Raw genomic sequence first — 19,718 nt, forward strand, 5'->3', positions numbered from 1 at the left:
GTAGGAAGGACTATTACTTACGTGGCGAAAAACTGCAGCAGGCGACGGTGCAGAGGGACCTCGGGGTCCTTGTGCATGAGTCGCAAAAACCCAGCCTGCAGGTGCAGCAGGTGGTCAGGAAGGCGAATGGGATGCTGGCCTTCATAGCGAGGGGGATTGAATATAAAAGTAGGGAGGTCTTGCTGCAGCTGTATAGGGCATTGGTGAGGCCGCAGCTGGAGTACTGTGTGCAGTTTTGGGCGCCGCACCTGCGCAAGGATATTTTGGCCCTGGAGGGAGTGCAGAGGAGGTTTACTAGGCTGATACCGGAGTTGAGGGGGTTGAGCTATGAGGAGAGGCTGAATAAACTAGGCTTGTACTCGTTAGAGTTTAGAAGAATGAGGGGAGATCTCATTGAGACGTATAAGATGATGAATGGGATGGATAGGATAGAGGTGGAAAGACTCTTCCCGCTCAAAAAAGATAGTAGGACTAGGGGGCACAGCCTCAAGATAAAGGGGGGGCGGTTTAGAACGGAGTTGAGGAGGAACTTCTTCACTCAAAGGGTGGTGAATCTCTGGAATTCTCTGCCCGTTGAAGTGGTGGAGGCTGCCTCGCTAAATATTTTTAAGAAGCGGGTTGATGGGTTTTTGATAAGAGAGGGGATTAAGGGTTATGGGGAGAGGGCGGGAAAGTGGAACTGAGCCACGACAGATCAGCCATGATCTTATTGAATGGCGGGGCAGGCTCGAAGGGCCAGATGGCCTACTCCTGCTCCTATTTCTTATGTTCTTATGTTCTTATGTTCTTAACAAGCCCTTATAAAGCCATTCATGTGAAGGGGACATGTGATCTGTATGTCAGAAGTTCTTGCTTCACTGACTCAGGGCATTTTAGTCAATTTGAGTATGTGAGAGATTCCATGCCTCCATCAAAGAGGAGTCTGATAGTGGGCAAGTGATGATATTCCAACCATGTGAGGCAGGTGGAGATGCACTTAGTGGCATGGCTGCCCATCACAATGAGGTGTTCCCCTACTAACTCTTCAAATTCCAATGGCCAAGATCCCAGTGTAACATGCCAAATTATATCATCTGGAATTTACCAGTTTTAATGTTTTCAGCATTACATAATCTATTGGTGGCTTTTTTCTGTGAGGGATAAATGATGTGAAATGTTATGAACAAAAGAAGTTAATACGTATTCTTTCTTTTAGTTACAGGGGTCCATAAAGAGAAAGCTGGAAGGAAATGGTTCACCTGTCAGCAACGAAAGACAAAATGGCATTTCAGATGGGCCTTTCCAAATGGATATTAAGAGAATACGAGTGGATGAAGGTGGTCTTGCAATAGGCCAAAGTGGGCATCAGCTCAGTAATGGACAAGGCCAAAACATGCAGGTTTCAGTCACAATGGGACCCGCAACTTCAGGAAAAGACAGTGGCTTGATAGGAAACGCTCAAGCCAATGGTAGCGACGTCAGTTCTGGGTTCAGCTTGCCACTCAACAAAGAGATGAAACAGGAGCCAGTGGAGAGTGTTTCATGCGCTGAGAGTTTAAACAACCAAATCTCCAGCGGCAATATGTTATTTGAACCCAAAGATGATCTGGGAATGCAGTTGCTTGATCCAGACTTGCAGGATTTGTTTGATGAGTTGACAAATATGTCTGGTGTTCCTCCGCTGAGTGATATTGATTTGGACAACATGTTAAACCCCAGCATTCGGAATGAAGAATCATTCAACATGGACCTTGCCCAGCAAAACCAGAGCAGTACGCCAAAACCACACTCGCAGTTGGAAAATCCAACTGTAAAAACGGAATACTCACCTGGTTTTACCCAGGCATCAGTTGGGTCGCCCCAAATGCGACCTCCTTCCGCTGGGCCACCGTATTCCATGACAAATGCAACCATGTCCATCCCTTCCCCCATCTCGTCAGCACCTCAAAGTCAAAACCAGCCACAGCAGCCTTTACCTTCAGCAACAAATAGAGGCCTGTCCAATTGGCATGACATGTCTCATGCACAGCAGCTAAAAAAGATTGCGGACAATCGGCAACAGCATGCTTTGCTCCAGCACCAACAGCAGAATCAGGCATCCAGTTGGCCACCTGCCCCACAGTCGGGTCCTTCTTCAGGAAATTTTGGCCAGGAGAAAATACCCAGTCCTTCCCTTCACCAACAGCCCTTCAGTCCCCAAAATTCTCTGCTCACTGGGGTGTCAACCAACAACAGTCAGGCCAAAAACATGAATAACTGCCTCTACAAGACACCAACTGCAGCGCAGACTAGCCACATGGATATGATAATTCACCAGCAGCAGCAGCAGGCTCACAATATAAACCGTAGCATGATGAATACCAATTCTGCATCACCAGACCAACTTTCATACAATAATACTAAGCCCTTGTCTCATTTCGATCCAGAGTCAGGCCAGATCTCTTCCATACTGGGCTCCCAGAGCAAACCTTCTGTTTTGCATTACACTCAGCAGCAGCAACCCTCAGCACCAATTCAACAGCAGCAACCGCCACCACCAACAGGTCACCTCCAAAATCAGCCATTGCAGCGGGCACAGAATATGCCAATTGCACTGCAGCAAAAGATACTGCTGCAGAAGATGCAACAGAACCAACAATCTTCGGGGGTGCAGTATCCTCTGCCCCAACACCGACAGGTACGTGTTAGCTTTTTTCAAATGTCTGACTGCAGTCACAATATAAAAACATTAGCTCCTTCTTTCCCCCGTTTTTCTTAATCTGGCACCGTATTTGGCAAATTTCTCGTATCACTTGTGTATCACAGTTAACCTCTTCTACTCCATGAACATGTTTGTCATAGTGGCTGACTGTGGAAGCTACATTGCTCAATATACTTAAGAGTCAAACACATCTTCCACCAGAAAATTCAGCACTGATATTTATCTTTTAATTTGCTTTTATATTCCTGATTTTTAACATACGTTAATGACGTAGTGTTCAGTGCTTCATCGATTTACAATGCCAAACCAGTTCTGCCTACAAATTATTGATATAATTACCAAAATTATTGGAAGTTAAAAGGCATTACTTGAAATTTAAAAACTTGGAACTTAAAAATGATTTAAATACATTTTTATTGTGATACAAGCTAAGATTTTTTAAAAACTCCCATTTTAATTTGATTATGTTTCAATTACCTCAGCTGTGCTGTTAGTTGGATTAAGTACATCAGTTCTGAAATGTCTTGGGGAGAGTGTCCCGCTGTGAGCAATTGCAGAATATACTGTGTGCAGTCAAGCTTTGGATAGTTTATAAGCATATATGACAAGTGTTCAACCCCAATTATTGCATCTAATTCTGAGCACCAGACTTCAGGAAGAAAACAGTGGCTCTGAAGAAGATGCAGAAGAGATTTTCTGGAATGGTTCCCTGGTTGTGGGGCTAAAATTACATGGGTAAATTGGAAAAGCTGTTGGAGAAAATTAAGAGAAGGTTTGAAAGCAGTGTTTATAATCAGGAAAGAAAGCAGAAAGAATTTGCATTTAAGCAATCTTTTTTCTCAACCTTGGCCTCCCAAAGATTATAATTTTGAACTGTAGTCATTGTTATAACGTAGGCAAGAAGTGTATGGATAGAATAAACATAGGGAAACTGTTTCTAACACAAAGATCAATGACTGGAGGGATTTAAGGTAATTGGCAAAAAGTGGCATGAGGAAAAGATATTTTTATGCAGAAGTGGTTATGATTTGAAAGGCTCTGTAAATTTATGCTGCAATGTCTTCAAGGATAATGTATCCTTCCTAAAGTGTAAACGCAAAATCAAAGTAGTCTTCAAAAGGCAATTGGCTAAATGCTTGAAGGAGAGAAACAAAAGCGCTGCGTTTTTATGTAGAGGGTTACGGTGCAAGAACAGGGAGGGATTAGCTGGATTGTTTTTCAGAAGACCTAGAGCGGACTGAATGGGTTGAATTACCATTTCTTGTGCTATATTATTTTGAGATTCTGCTAACTCAGGAGATCAATAATGATGTCTGGGACAGAGGTAAGAGCAGACAAACCTCAAGCCTGTTCCACCGTTAAACAGAATCATGACTTATCTGTAACCTAACTCCATGTGTCCACCTTTGTCACCCTTTGGCAAACAAAAGTCTTTCAGCCCCAATTCTAAAATTAACAATTGCTCCAGTATCATTTGATATTGGCAGAAGAAAACTTCTGCTGTCTTGTGTACAACTGCTTCCTACTTCCACTCCTGAATGGTCTGTCTTTAATATTTTGATGTGGGTATGCCGGCGTTGGACTGGCGTAAACACAGTAAAAAGTCTGACAACACCAGGTTTTAGTCCAACCTAAATAGGTTGGACTAAAACCTGGTGTTGTCAGACTTTTTACTGTGTTTAATATTTTGACCATCCTGCTCTAGTCTTAGAACCTGAAGTTTAGGAAATAGTTTCTTCCAATATCCTTTATCTGTTCCCCTAAATATCTTGAAAATTGTGATTAAATGATCCTCTAACATTCCAAATTCCCTGCAATTTAACCCTCCAAGGCCAATATATCCTCACCAAAGGTACAGTGCATGGAACTTGGAAGTGATCTGAAAGATGATTTCTGTCCCCTTTCATTCTTGATAAAAGGGCCAGAGTTCCATCAGCCCTTTTCATTCTTTTCTGTCTCTACTGTGACATTTTAATGATCTGTCCCTGAACCCCTAAGATTCTATGGAATTTCACTGTTTCCAGCTGTTCACCGTTTATAAGGTACCCTGTTCCATCTCTTTTTGGTCAGAAGTGAGTCATCTCACATTTTCCTACATTGAAATCCACGTGCCTACAGTTTTACCCATTCATTTAATCTACCATTATGTCATAACTTTAGACTAAAAGATGAGGGTAAACACTTCAACGCTAGTGGCGTAAAGTAGGAGAGAAGCAGTGACACAAGTGGTGTTAATGGTCTTTATGTTGATAACAGTATGCAGTTTGACTGTAATCTCCGAGTTAAACAGGATGCTAATGGACAATTGGACATTTGATATAGCAATAACAGAAGAATGGAGATGAATATACATAGCAATAGGACTATTCATTAATTTCAAAGGCTCATGCATGATTTTGTTATACAAAGATGCTGGTGGAGGATAATTTGAACTATGCACATTTGAGGTACCACTCCATTAGTGATCCACTTTTGAGAAGCATGGATGTAAAATTATAGAATTGTCAAATTTATTCAGTGCAGATGGAGGCCATTTGGTCCATCGAGTCTGCACAACTCTCTGACAGACTTTTTACCCAAGCCCTTTTCCCTGCCCTATCCCCATAACCCCACACGATTGCCATGACCAATCCAGCTAACCTGCACATCTTTAGATTGTGATAGGAAACCGGAGCACCCGGATGAAACCCGTGCAAACCCTACACAGACACCCAGGCTGGAATTGAACCCGGTTCCCTGGCTCTGAGAGACAACAGTGCTAACCGCTTTCCCATTGTGCAGGCCTCTACGTGGCCAGTGCATGTTCTATATGTTGGAAGCTCTCTACAGCTCTATAGATGTGGGTAGCTCTCTGGTGATAGCAGTGTTCAGTTCTATAAGGTTGATTAGTTTCCCAGTGATTACGGTGTGCAGTTCTATAGGGTTGACTAGTTCATGTTTATTGCAGTGTGCAGTTCTATAAAAGTGAATCACTCTCCAGTGATGGTCACATGAAAGTTTATGGCTGTGGTTCTCTCTGGTGATTACAATGCTCTGTTCTCTTGGTGCGTGCATCATGTTGGTTCATTACTAGTTTATTTTCCAAGGGTTTTTGCCACAAGGGAAATTGTTGCTATTCAAGAACTGGAGCCAAATCAGTTCGAACTTTCCTAATTGATCTAAGCTTACATTACTATCAATTTAGTATTAATAATGCTCTTCAATACAGAAGATTCCCCATCTGGAATGGAAGCATCATCTGCAGGAGTAAAGACTAATGCATAACAGTCATCTAAAGAGTTCTGCCTACTCCTGAATATCTGGTTGGTTCTGTCATATGCTATCCTTTAATGGCTCTATAAGTCTCTGACTTCTAACATAATTGAAAAATTTTTTACAATTACACATTGTCATAGAGTTTTACAGCATAGAAAGAGACCCTTCAGCCAATCATCTCTATGCCAGCCATCAAGCACCTATCTGTTCTAATTCCATTTTCCAGTACCTGGTCCACATCTTTTCCAGAGATCTCTTAGCTAATCTTACAATAGTTTGCATCTTTCTTAATTGCCTGGGATATTTCCCTGTACTCCTGTAATTCAAATGCCTTCAATGTGTCAAATAGTTTCAATTTAAATTTTTCATTCCTCATCAACCACAATGTTCCTGTTTTACAAGGGCCCTTCTTTTAAACACTGGGACATAAATGGCCTGACTCTTCGAGACTGGTTTTGAATCAAGCCCATCTGTCCTCAGTGCTTGATTGGCCAACCTATTAGATAAGCAATCACTATTTGCCATTTTTGTAAATTTAGCCCTTTTAATATTTGCAACCAGCATTGCCTTGGATTGGCCAATAAGATTAATCATAATTCTATTATGATGAGCACTGGTCGGGTGTACCTCCACTTAAAGGTTTGATGCAACATTAAAATCTGCTAACATCCAGATCTAGAATTTATTTTGCCTGCTTTGCACTTCGCAATGAGAAACCTCACTGATAGTGTGCACAGGATTTTCAGCTATTTTCCCCCACTTTGCCAGAAGGTTCATTGTTGTACCAATTAATACAATGATATCAGCTGATCTACCATTGCTTTGTGGTCCTGCAGCCATTCACGTACTGTAATGTACAGAATGACAGAAAGCTTCGACATCATGTCTCAATTTTCAACAATAGTCAATATCATTTTTTTTCTGTAATGTTCAAAACATTGATCATTTTCATGAAGATAAGACATTATGATCTATTTTATGATTTCTGTCTTCACTAAAACAGATTTCCTCAACACAGTGTATGTAATGAAATTGAAAACCTGCATCTTAAAGAATGATAGTTACACAAGGCAACTGAGGAAAACTTCCATTGTGGTGCCTGTACAAAGCGAGAGAAAATCGCAGTGCAATTTTAATAAATGCAAATGTTTGATGAGAAACTCTGTAACTTTGATACGTGGTTTGTGGCGTCACACTGACATTAAAGGAGGTTGCCTTTCATTTATTTCAACAGCCTGCTTTAAAAGGAAATGTGTGGCTTTGTAAGGTTTCTTTTTTGCCTTTCCTGTGCAAATGGGAAAGTCCCTATGGCAAAAACAATTAAATCTATTGCCAACTGTTGACATGAATGTTAACGCAAATCTGTGGTGTTACAACTTTCCAAAGTCACCAGCCTGGCATTAATCGATTCCAACAGCTGAATGAGTTTCACTGACTTGGCATGTTGATATCCCATATATTGTTCCTGTAACTAGGTGAGTAAGGAGGCAACATATTTGTCAGAGGTTAGAGCATCATACAACATGCTGAGTGTGCAAGTGTACAGCTGACAGTAAACTGTGATAAAGTGTTGCTGAGATTGCATTCTGAGGAGCCCTAACTTCGCACCTTTTCGACAGCAGCAGAAATATGTGACTACAGTTTCTTCCAGCACTCCTTTCATTTCCTAGGTTGACTTTAATCAAGCAACTAAGTTACATTAAAAAGGAATATCTAAGAAAATTAGCTACAGCAGAAGAGTGTGCTTAAGTATGAAGTTGTATTTTCAGTGTAGAGAATGCACATCATCACCATCTGACAGTCGACCCTCCATTTACTGCCAATCATATGGTGGGAAGAAATCAACTGTCTGTCTCTCTGATCATGCCTGACTGACAGAAAACTAAGATTAGGTTAGCTATCGTCTCTTTCAAATTGAAATTTATATTTAAAGTATTTTGCATGTAAATGTGTTCAAATAGGGTAAATATAAATTATATATATTTTAAATGATCAAAAATGATGGCCCTTAGTTTAACTGATATTCCATTCAGCCCCACGACATTTCCGGTCACATCAACAAATGATATATGGCCGTTGTTTTCTGATACCACACGCGCCAATGTTTACCTTATGCAGTTCTATGGAAAGTGATTAAAAATAACAGAAGTAAAATACCAGAATACACAACAGTCTATCAAAATCTGAAAGGAGAAAAGATGGGCTAACATTTCAACTGGAGACCCTTCATTAGAATTCAGTGAGATGTGGCAACTGACACCTGAAACATTAATCTGTCTTTTCTCCTTTGAATTATTCACAATTTTTGACAAGACATTGTGAGTGATGGTTCAAGCATCAGCAATCTGAGGCATTTCTTGAAGCAGTGGTCTGACTCTAGTCAGAAACTGGCTGTGTTCAGCTGCTGCGTCTCCTGAGAAAATGGAGGACGGGGGGTAGTCACAGTGAGGTGCTCCAAAATGTCCACTGCATCAATCGCCAACTGACTGCTGAGGAAGATATGTCCTGCAGCGAGTGCAAGTTTCTACAGCATTGAACCTTGTTTTTAAATCAAAGTGGCTTTGTGCAGCAAAATCTTTATGAAGACATTCATGATTATGGTGCACGCAGCACAGAGGAAATCCTTCCCATTATGATTACTTTTCGTTGAAATGCATTTAATGCAACATTGCATCATTACATCTCCAATCACATCATCTTTTCCTGCCTGCATATAAACATGGGAAAACATATTATAAGAGCATATCATAAGGTGATTTCACCCCTTTACAGCTGCTTCAAGAATATTATTCTAAAACATAAGTAAGGAACCAAACTCTTAGTGCAGAAAATGTGAAGGTGTGAAGAAAAGTTCAATCAGGAAGAAGTAATTAATTCCTACTAAACTTTAAAAGTCTAACAAAAGAAATGTGCGAACTAAAAAGGCCCATAGTTTTGAGGTCCTGGAAAAGGATGAGTCGAAAAAAGAAGCCAAATAAATTTTGATTTCAGTGCAATGAAAATAGGGAGGAAGAAATCTGTCAGGCATCATATTTCATCACTTTAAGGATAAAACTATAATCAAAAGAATAAAATAAATGTTAAGTAATACAAGCAAACACTTAAGCCACAATTCTAACTCTGGGCAAGAGCAGTAAAAGAAAGAAATGAGCAGCAGCAAATTATCTGGTCTGTAGCAATGTGAAGCCAGGGCAATTTTAACTCTCAGGTTTCAGCTGCATAGGCCCTGGTAGTGTCCTTCCAAACTCCGGTGGAATTTTCAGGTTTTTAGGTTCGCTAACTAGAGACCTGAAGCAGCAGTTACCAGCATTCAGGAAAACAGTTGTGAAGGGGTTCCAGAAGGCTTCAGGATCGAGTTGAGGGAGGTAGCGTGGTTATATGATTGAAGTAGGTTGGAAAGGTGTGAGAGCAGTGGGGAGATTGGGACATGTGAGATCAAAATCTCAGGAGTTCCCTGCCTCTGCCTCTCCTGAAGAGGGAAAACAGAGCATTTACATTTTTGGATCTCTTTGGAATTGACTTCCCATACCACCAAGTTAGTCTGCAGTAAAGCAGCATTGACTTCCCTGTGTAAGCCTTTGGTTAACATTAAATTGCGCCTGATAGCATCATCAGGTCTGTGTAGGATCACACTGACTTCCAGCATGCATCCCTCCCCCTACTCAGAAGATCAGACCTGCAGGAAGAGGGAGTTGTTGGTGTGGGTAAATCCCACAGATTGTTTTAACTATGTGTTTGTCTAGTTTCCAACAAGTGTGAAGTTTTTTTCTTATTTTCTGTGAAGTTATGTAGCCCTGTCACCAAGTGCACTAAGATTTTAGCTCCTGGACTCAAGTGAGAACACAATGCAACAACAACGCCTGGCCTTTCAAGTTCTATTCAGCAACTTTCTCAAACAAAAAGCAATTTAATGTTGACTTTTGTCTGAATCTTAAGGCGCTGTTTATGTGGTTCAGTATCAGAATTAGAAGAAAATAAAAGATGGATGCATTATTTAACAATTTCCATGACCAACAACCTTCTCAAAGCACTTTCTAGCCAATGTGGTGCTTTTGAAGTACAGTCACTGTTGTAATATGGCATATACAGCAAACTCCCTCAAATTGCTCTTAGTCTCCAAAGCTAGATAGATTAGCTATGTTAAATATGGAGATAGGGTGGATGGAAAGATTTGGCTGGGATGCTCTTTTAGAGAATCAGTGCCGATGCGACGGGCCAAATGGCCTCTTTCTGCACTGGAGGGATTCTGTGTTTCTATGGCTGTAAGGTGGAGGGCTGAGACAGATCTTACAAAGAACAACCCAGCACGGGAAACAGGCCCTTCGGCCCAACAAGCCCGTGCCGCCATTTCAACAAAGCGTTTTCCTACACCTACTTTGCCCCATGTGTATGTGAATGGTACCCCTAATGTAGCCAGATTCAGGGGAGAATAGTGTAGGGTCAATTTGGTACACCAGTCAGCCTAAAAGCACGTCTTTGGGGTGTGGGAGGAAACCGGAGCGCCCGGAGGAAACCCACGCAACCACAGGGAGAATGCGCAAACTCCCACAGACACAGGCCCAAATCCATGTATCTGCACAGCTAGCAGTGATAGTCACCGAGCTGTTGTGGTGCCCGTCTGCTGGTCCAGGATTAAGCACACACACAGACACGAAGTACTAGGCCACTCGAAACCTCCAAGAGCAGCCCACGCATGACCCACCGTGTGCATGCCCCTCGTTTGACAACAAGGTGGACCGACACCTGCGGATTAAAAGAGACAAAACATTAACATGTAATATTACATTTCCAGTGTCGTCCCGAGGCTCTGACCCTTTTTAATACCATCTTCTATAACCCTCCATCCCTGTTTCACTCATGTGTCTAAGTAAACCTTAAACAAGTCCAACATACCTGCCTCCACCACCTTACTTGGTAGCGCATTCCATACCCCCACGACCCTCTGCATGAAAAACCTTCCCCTAGTATCCAAATTATACCTCTCCCCCCTCACCCTTACATCGTGACCTCTCGTAATAGTTGTCCCCAATCTAGGGAAAAGCCTGCCACTGTTGACTCTATCTATTCCCTTCATTATTTTATACCCCCTTAATCTCCGTCTTTCTAAGGAGAAGAGCCCCAGTTTTTCCAATCTTTCCTCACAACTCAGTCCTTCCATACCAGGCAGCATCCTGGTAAACCTCCTCTGCACTCTCTCCAGGGTCTCCACGTCCTTCCGGTAGTAAGGTGACCAGAACTGGACGCAGTACTCCAAATGCGGCCGAACCAACGTTCTGTACAACTGAAGCATTAGACAACAGCTCCTATACGCTATACCCCTTCCTATAAAGGCTAGCATTCCGTAAGCTTTCTTCACAACATTCTGTACCTGTGTTGACACCTTCAGAGACTTGTGCACCTGCACTCCCAGGTCCCTCTGTATTTCTATACTCTTAATCGATCTACCTTTTATCATGTAACTCCTCCCTGCATTATTCCTTCCAAAATGCATCACCTTGCATTTGTCAGGATTAAATTCCATCTGCCATCTATCTGCCCAATATACCAACCTATCTATATCCTGCTGTGTCACCTGACAATCTTCCTCAGTATCCGTCAATCCTGCCATCTTGGTGTCATCTGCAAACTTGCTGATCACACCACGTACGCCCTCTTCCAAGTCGTTTATATATGTTACAAAGAGGAGAGGTCCCAGTACTGAGCCCTGCGGCACACCACTGGTGACTGACCTCCAGCCAGAAAAGGACCCTTCCACTACTACTCTCTGTCTTCTGTTGCCCAGCCAGTTTTCAATCCATCTAGCTACCTGTCCTTGTATCCCATGTGCCTTAACCTTTTCTACCAGCCTACCGTGAGGGACTTTGTCAAACGCCTTACTGAAATCCATATAGATGACATCAACGGCTCGTCCATCGTCAACCGTTTTTGTCACCTCCTCAAAAATTTCTACCAGATTCGTAAGGCAAGACCTCCCCTGAACAAAGCCATGTTGCGTATCCCTAATCAGATCGCAACGCTCCAAATGCTTATACATCCTATCCCTAAGAACTTTTTCCAATAATTTTCCTACCACCGATGTCAAACTCACTGGTCTATAATTGCCAGGGTTATCCCTACTGCCCTTTTTAAACAGTGGTACCACATTAGCTACCCTCCAGTCCTCTGGGACCTCACCTGTGTCCAAAGAAGAGACAAAGATTTGCGTCAGAGGCCCAGCAATTTCATCTTTCACCTCCCTAAGCAGCCTGGGATAAATACCATCAGGCCCTGGAGCTTTATCCATTCTTATGCTACCTAAAAACCCTATCACTTCCTCCCTCGTAATGGATATTTCCTTCAAATGATCTCCAGCTCCCTCCAAGACATTACACGACACCAAACTCCTCTCCGTTGTGAATACTGACGCAAAGTATTCATTCAGGATCTCCCCCATTCCCTCAGATTCTATGCATAGCTCCCCTCCTTTGTCCCTAAGAGGACCAATTTTGCCTCTAACCACTCTCTTGCTCCTAATATAAGAGTAAAATGCCTTTGGATTTTCCTTAATCCTATCAGCCAAAGCCATTTCATGCCCTCTTTTTGCCCTTCTAACTCCCCTTTTAAGCTCCCTCCTACTCTCTCTATATTCCTCCAGTGCTCTCTCCGTTCCCAGTTGTTTCGACCTAACATATGCCTCTCTCCTCTTCCTGACCAAGTCTTCAATACCCCCTGTAATCCACGGCTCTCTAATCCTGCCTTTCCCATCCTTCCTCTTTGCCGGCACATGCCTTTCCTGCAACATTATCAGTTTGCCCTTGAAAGCCTCCCACTTACCAACCGTGGACTTGCCAGCTAACAACCCCTCCCAATCAGTGTCCTTCAGCTCCCTCCTAATCTGGCAATAGCTCGCCTTCCCCCAGTTCAGCACCCTACCCTTTGGACGGCGCTCATCGTTTTCCATTTGTATCCTAAAGTAGACAGACCTGTGGTCACTGTTAGCCACATCTTCACCTACCGCAACCTCAACCACCTGCCCTGGCTCATTACCCAACACTAAATCCAGTATAGCCCCCTCCCTAGTCGGGCTAGTCTTCTGCCAACAAAACCCAGCTTGACTAAAGGCTGTCATACTCCAAGCTAGATTATAGTTTTTTTTAATAAATGCCTTAGTAGCAACACTGTCACGCTTTACCTTCAGGCTCTATTCTTCTTCTATGATTTGGCAGAATGAAGTGCCAGTTTGCAGCAACAGATATTAACAAGGTTATTTACTTCCACTTTCATCGTGCTTTCAAGTAGGTTTTCTGGATAGCAATGTGTGGGGCTAGGGTGAATGATATCATTTATTGCACAGGACATTCAATCATTTGCCAAATTCCCTTGCCTGAAAAAGAAACCCTTAGGTGTATTTATTAGAAAAAAACATTGCTGCAAAGTATTTTTCAAAGGAAAGACGCTCTGTTTGCTACATTGGCTCTCTGAGTTGTGGTTTGGTGCGCAAAATGCCTTTTGAAATTCTTGGACATTGACTCAACACTGACTTGAAGCATTGCACAACAGGGCAGACTGAATAGTTTGAGTGGACTTGTGGAAAATGCATTGAGAAATGTGTATCAAAATATCTGTGTTCTGACAATCTGAATAAAATCCAGTTTGGGGGTCTGCAGTAACGTTTCAGCATCAAAAGCAATTATCTGAATAAGACTGTAAATTGGCTAAATCTTTAAATTGTTTTGATTCATCCATCCACTAAATGCTATTGTAAATACAAAGTAGATCCACTCGCTCAACCACTTCAGCTGTTACTTATCTTATTTGTTGTCTTATTTTAAAATCAAGGCATTTAACATGTCACAAAGGGGTTTTCTCCCATAAGTGTAAGAATCTGGACCTGACTATCACCTATTTAATTAACTTATATTACTATCAAAGATTCATTTGTGGATGCTTGTAATCAAATGTATTATGATTTTCCAAAATTAATTAAATTAGACAAGGAAAGCTCGTACAATTAATATTTTACCGTGATCACTGCATTTCATGACCGTGATTAATTTCAACTACCTCTTTTAGAATATAAATGTGACTGTGTGCCAGAATGAAGGCGCCTTAGGCAGTTAACATCGTTGGTTTGAACAGTTAATACTCTGTTTTGCCTTTTTTTTACAGTTCTTTTAAAGCACTTGGATATGACGTAAATTCCTGAGGCCTTACTAAATCAGCATACGGTGCTCATAATTTCTTTGCCTGTCATACTCACTTCACGTCAGATTTTCTGCAATAGTTAGTACTGGGCTTTACTAATTGGAGGCCTCAAGCCCTGGGGACAATTGAATAAGCTGTAATCTCAGCGAAGTGCTGAAGAGTGCACAGGAATTGCAATCACTCACTCACTCACTCCTTTACACACACATGCACGCACCCAACAGATGCTGTTGCAGATGTAGTAGTGAGCATTTCAGTCAGAGTCACTTGTACTATTTTGTCTTGATTCAGCATGGAAGATGCTTAAATAAAGCAGGATGTGCTCTGCACTTCCCATGCTGAAGCAGTTGCATAAAACTGTAACTCAAAGCTGAAAACCTTCCTGAGAGTTTAGATTTCAACACCATTTACTGTGGAGCTGCAAATTAATATTTTATACAGAATTGCAGCTGTTCTTAAAGTTCCTGATATGCCCTGAGGAATGATTTCCATGCTGTGATCTGAGCTTAGTGTCTGAATCCATGAATTTCGAATAATTGGAGCTGCTTTGTTAATGTTGCAGTGGGATAATTCTATGGGTGCGATTTCCTTTCTGATGAACCCGCACTGTGTGTGCCTGGATATATCAGGTGGCAGATTCGTACAAATGAATACTGTGTGTGTTTGTGCAGGCCTGAAGGAAAATAATTGATTTGAAAAGTGAACAGAAAAGTCTGGTCTCAAGCAGATGAGATGGGCAAAACAAAATAATCATGGATAGTGTACAGTAGATGAAACAGAGTTTCCAGACCCCATTCATTTTCCATTTGGCAGCAGACAAGCTGTAGGTTTCATTTCATTCTCTGCTGGAGGAGTGGCACATCCTGGGGTCCCTTAGTTAATCATCCAGGATTGGAAGGTCTGGCATTTGACCCCTGGTCTGTACTGAATCAGCTGATCTTAGCTAGGTGGCAGTAAGAGGTACCACCCTCCCCAAAACAAAAACTAAAAGCAGCTTATTTGTTTATGACCGGTAGCCAAGCTCCCTTTCCAAATTTCACTGAACTATGATTCATTTTGTCCCTGTGAAGATGCTGACATATTGTGAAATGGCTCCACGGATCTCAGCAGCCCTCTGGCATCTTAGCCCAGCAGTTGCTTAATGTGCTGGTGCCCAATCGAGAAGATCAGGAATTTTCAAACTGCGGGCATCAGAACTGAGCTTGGTCTCTCCCCGTAACATCACACAGGTGAATTGCGAGTATGTGCCCTTTCTAAATTCCCTGTCCTCTCCCTCCCCTACCCTCACCCATAACCCGCTCCCAAAAAAAAATCACGTGAGTACTGAGGTCTATTGACGTGCTCGTGCTGTTACCCTGACTGAGATCAGAAGACCAAGTAACATCAGGGACCTTTTGACAAGCCCTCCTCCATTGTACAACTCACTGTGTATCTTAAACTTTGGATAGCAAATTAATTCTTTTTAGATTTCTTTTCCAGTTATGCTCCCTGAATATGTAGAAGAAGAGAGTGTTAATTGTTTTTAATTGTATCTGTGTGGTGGGTATTAACTGGGAATTCACATGAGTCCCTATAAAAAGGAACTGAAAAAAAACAGATTCCTAAGTTCAGAGCATATGTTTAAAATGCAAAACTATAAAAGATTGGCTCCAGTTCTGTCTTTCACAAGCTGGCTTTCTGAAATAAAACATGGCAGCAGAGAATGCTTGTCCAAAGTTGAAGGTTGCCAAATGGAAAAAAGATTCACACAAAGAAAACTACTGTCCTAGATGCTGTTGTCAAAAATGGTGAGAAACAAGTATAAATTGTCCCTGTGAAGATGCTGACACATTGATTCCTCTAATGTTCTCAGTGTCAGAATCGCACAAATAGTGGGATAATGAAATGAATATACGGACACGGATATCGTCCTTACCGAATATGAAATATGACCATGACGTTGTTGCTTATTCTAAGAAGTAGAATCAATAATAATGTATTTTGTAAATTGGAGACTGATAAAGTTCAGATTCTTGGATGAAATGTGCAAGAAACATAATGAGTGGGATTTTCTGACTGCGCTTACCCCCAGGCTGGAAATTCCAGCCCGAGGCTGATGGGCTTTTGCAAGGTCCATTCCCACCCGCTACGATTCTTGTGGTGTTCCACCCAATATATTTCCAAAGAAGCTTGATCAAACTTTGATAGATTTAAGAAAATCAGATGGTCAATCCATGGACGAATATGTCATGGACTCTAACAGATTGTATGAAACGCTGAAAAAAATTCAATTGGGAATTCCTGAATCAATACTAACTTTTTAAATTGCTGGATTCTGCTAAAGTGTTTCCTAAGGAAAAGGACCTGTTTCTAACTGATGTTCTGTTCCCCATGAGAGAGACGTGGTTGAATCAGATGTCTGCTGCCTTGAAAAAGGTTCCTGGAGAAGCAGTTATTTTAGCCTCCATGGACCAAATGGAGGCTTCATTCTGTAGCGAATGAAGAACTGTGGACTCAATGATTGCCAGATCGAACCCAGATGTCAGCATGTTGAGAGAGTTAAAGATGTGTAGAATAAAGCTGAAAGCACCATTAATGTGTTTGGCTATTCCAGCAGAAGACAGAATTGGAACAGCAACGGTAGGCAATTGCATCCCAGAAATGGCCAAAAAACAGTTAATAGGTGCTTAGGGGTGACTGCAGAAATGCTGTTGCGATGAACTGTCCAAAACAGAGAGGAAAGGTCTTCAAAATGACACACAATACAGAGAATTCTGAGCAAGAGGACTGAAGATATGGATGAATCTTCACTGACCATGCTGTTCATCAGGAGTTTTAATCCTGTGATAAATGTGCAAGTTGCCCCCTCTCATTGTGTATCTTAGCTAGTAGTTGTACTTTGGCAATCTGTTTGTGGAATTGATTAGTTAAACTGTTATCTTGATTAAGCAATGAGGATCAACTCAAGACTAAAGAATATTAAAGTACTACTTGCATTTGGTTTGGTGATGACAAGTCATCGATGTCACTAAAGAGAATTTTAATTTGATGTAAAATCACTGGAATAAGTCACTTTCTAATTATTATTGTAGTCTCTTGTCAGGTTTCTATGCTGTTGAGCAGACCTTCCCTGGAAAAAGACACAAAGGAAGCTTGACCTGGATTATGATATGGCATTTTTGGAAAGTTAGTGTATCTGCAGTCTTACCCTGTCAGGGTACTATTGTACTCCCTTTGTTAAAAATGATGTTTCTCATCAGAGTGTTAGTCAAACATGAATGGCATCATGTGATAAGAATGAGAGAAAAAAACAACAGATTTTCTGCTACCGTGGGTTAATGGCAATGGAAATTCCCATTGACAGCAGTGAGGCCAGGGAATCCCGCCGCTAGCAAACAACATGCCATAGATAGGCACATGAGCAGATTAGAGATGGAGGGATACAGGAGACTGTTCTAAATAAAGATCAAGAGCCTTGGGACATCCCTGGGAATCAATTGATTCCTACGGACCTTCGAACATATTTTGTGGATCACTTGTCTTACTTCTGAGCTTCTGGGGATTCCATAAACGTCTGTCTAAGTTTTGCATGTTTATTGATGTCTTTTCTTTTACTTCACAGGTGATTTGGTCCGCCTTGTTGCCCAACGAGGGGCATACACGTGGTGGGTTGTGTGAGGGCTGCCCTTGGATGTTGCTTCGAGAGTTGCCTAGTGCTTCACATCGTTAGTGTATGCTTAAACTGGACCATCTGATGGGCAACATGATAGCTCACTGACTATCACTGTTTGCTGTGCAGATACATGGATTTGGGCCGGTGTCTGCGGGAGTTTGCACATTCTCCCTGTGATTGTGTGGGTTTTCTCCGGGTGCTCCGGTTTCCTCCCACACCTCAAAAATGTGCTCTTAGGCTGATTGGTGTAACAAATTGTCCCTAAATTAGTCTTCCCTCAATCTTCCCCAATAGGCGTAGACAAAGGTCGTAGGTAGAGGAGGGCACTCATAATGTTAAAATGGCGGCGTGGGCTCGTTGGGCCGAAGGACCTGTTTCCCGTGCTGTGTTGTTCTTTGTTCTTTGTTTTGTTCTCCCACCACTGGGAAACACGCAGTTGGGAGACCAGAGAATTTCACCCAACATATTGTAACACAGACAATTTGCTCACCTTACTTATATGAAGTTAATAATTCTACCAAATGATGCAGTTGTGGCTGACAAGGAGTATGCAAGGATAACAAAGAAAAATTTGTGAGAACACTACCATGTCCCATTGTAAAACTTCCAGTGATACATGACTTTAACTAAGTCCTTTAGTTGCTACAGGTCTAAAGGTATAGGCCAAAAACAGAAATATTTTTCATTCTGCATGTTGCGAACCCAACAACCAGATTTAGTTTTTCTACAATAACATTTAGTAAGGACAAAGATGATTGTAGACAACCTCATGGAGAAATGGATAGGGTCTAGACTTGGGGGCACCAGTGTAGTTTCTGACTGCTAATGGAGGGGAATTTGCCAATGATGAGTTAAGAGACATGTGAAAACATGAACATCATGATTATCACAGCTGAAAGTCATTTCAGCCATGGACTCTATGAAAGGAATCACGGATGATTACTGAAATGCCACATACAATTTTAACTGATCTGCCAGACTGCAGATCCATGACTGCCTTGGCATACGTGGTCCATCCAAAGAATTACCTCCAGATAGTTCAGAATATTTTCCCTATCAGTTAGTCTAGGGTGAAATCCCAAATTGTCTTTTGCGCTGAGTCTTAGTCCTCCTGCTCTAGAAGAAATTACAGTTAATTCAATTTTTCTGTACAATTAAATGCTTTTCATGCTGCAGAGAAGTGGGCATTCACCAATGCTGAGGTCTCAGAGTATTCAAAGAGCCCTGAGGCTACCTATAAGACCATCCAAAATAGAATTTGATTCTGGAGATTTGAAGTGTTATAAAAGAGAAGCTCATTGGGATTGACATGGCCTTGTAAAGTCATAACAGTAAGATGGTGCATATGGCAGTCAACCACTAAGGTTCATTCCTTGTGTTTAATCGTAATGAATTACAAAATCTCATTCTAAGCAGCTGAAGAGAAGTAAAAGAGGCACCATGTACACCAAGGATTCATATGTTTTCTAATGAAAGTGCTGAGAAACAGACTATACTAGACTAAGGATGGAATGGTGAAAATGTGAGTAATCGTGGCACACAGAATAGAGCATGGAGTGGATAATTACCCAAAGTGGGTACACAAGTGAAGTACGTTCCAGAAGAATTTAGTGGAAGGATGTAACAATTGTGGGGTATGCAAGAAAAGCTTCCGGTGCATTTAAATATTTTGTGAATGTTCAGGATGATGACCAAGAAGTGAGGTGCACAGGTTGGTACAATGAGGTGAAAAATTGGAGAGTAAGAAAGCACAGTGCAAGTACTGATAGTGGGTATGTTAGTGACTCTTGCATCAAAAAATGATCACATACTGGAGAAAGGCTCTCTTATAGTATTGTTACAGAAAAGGTTGAGAGAGAACTGAAAACCTTGTGCCCTCTACTGTCTATAATCAGTGTAGTTTTGGAAAGGAAGATGTATGTGTTCAATTCGTGGTCAATTTAAATA

At 41.7% G+C, this 19,718-nt stretch overlaps 1 protein-coding gene across 2 annotated transcripts in view; it reads left to right on the forward strand.

The window, feature by feature from the left end:
- maml2 (mastermind like transcriptional coactivator 2) overlaps window positions 1-19,718 on the forward strand; it is a 394,218-nt gene that overhangs the window by 291,207 nt on the left and 83,293 nt on the right. For both annotated transcript variants that reach the window (XM_080196962.1, XM_080196963.1), the window contains exon 2: window positions 1,196-2,656. In XM_080196962.1, the coding sequence (XP_080053088.1) occupies window positions 1,196-2,656 (1,461 nt within the window). The remainder of the gene's footprint in view (window positions 1-1,195; window positions 2,657-19,718) is intronic.

This window comes from Carcharhinus amblyrhynchos, chromosome 10 (genome assembly GCF_965287045.1).
Source record: "Carcharhinus amblyrhynchos chromosome 10, sCarAmb.v2.hapA, whole genome shotgun sequence".
In the NCBI taxonomy this organism is placed as follows: Eukaryota; Metazoa; Chordata; class Chondrichthyes; order Carcharhiniformes; family Carcharhinidae; genus Carcharhinus; species Carcharhinus amblyrhynchos.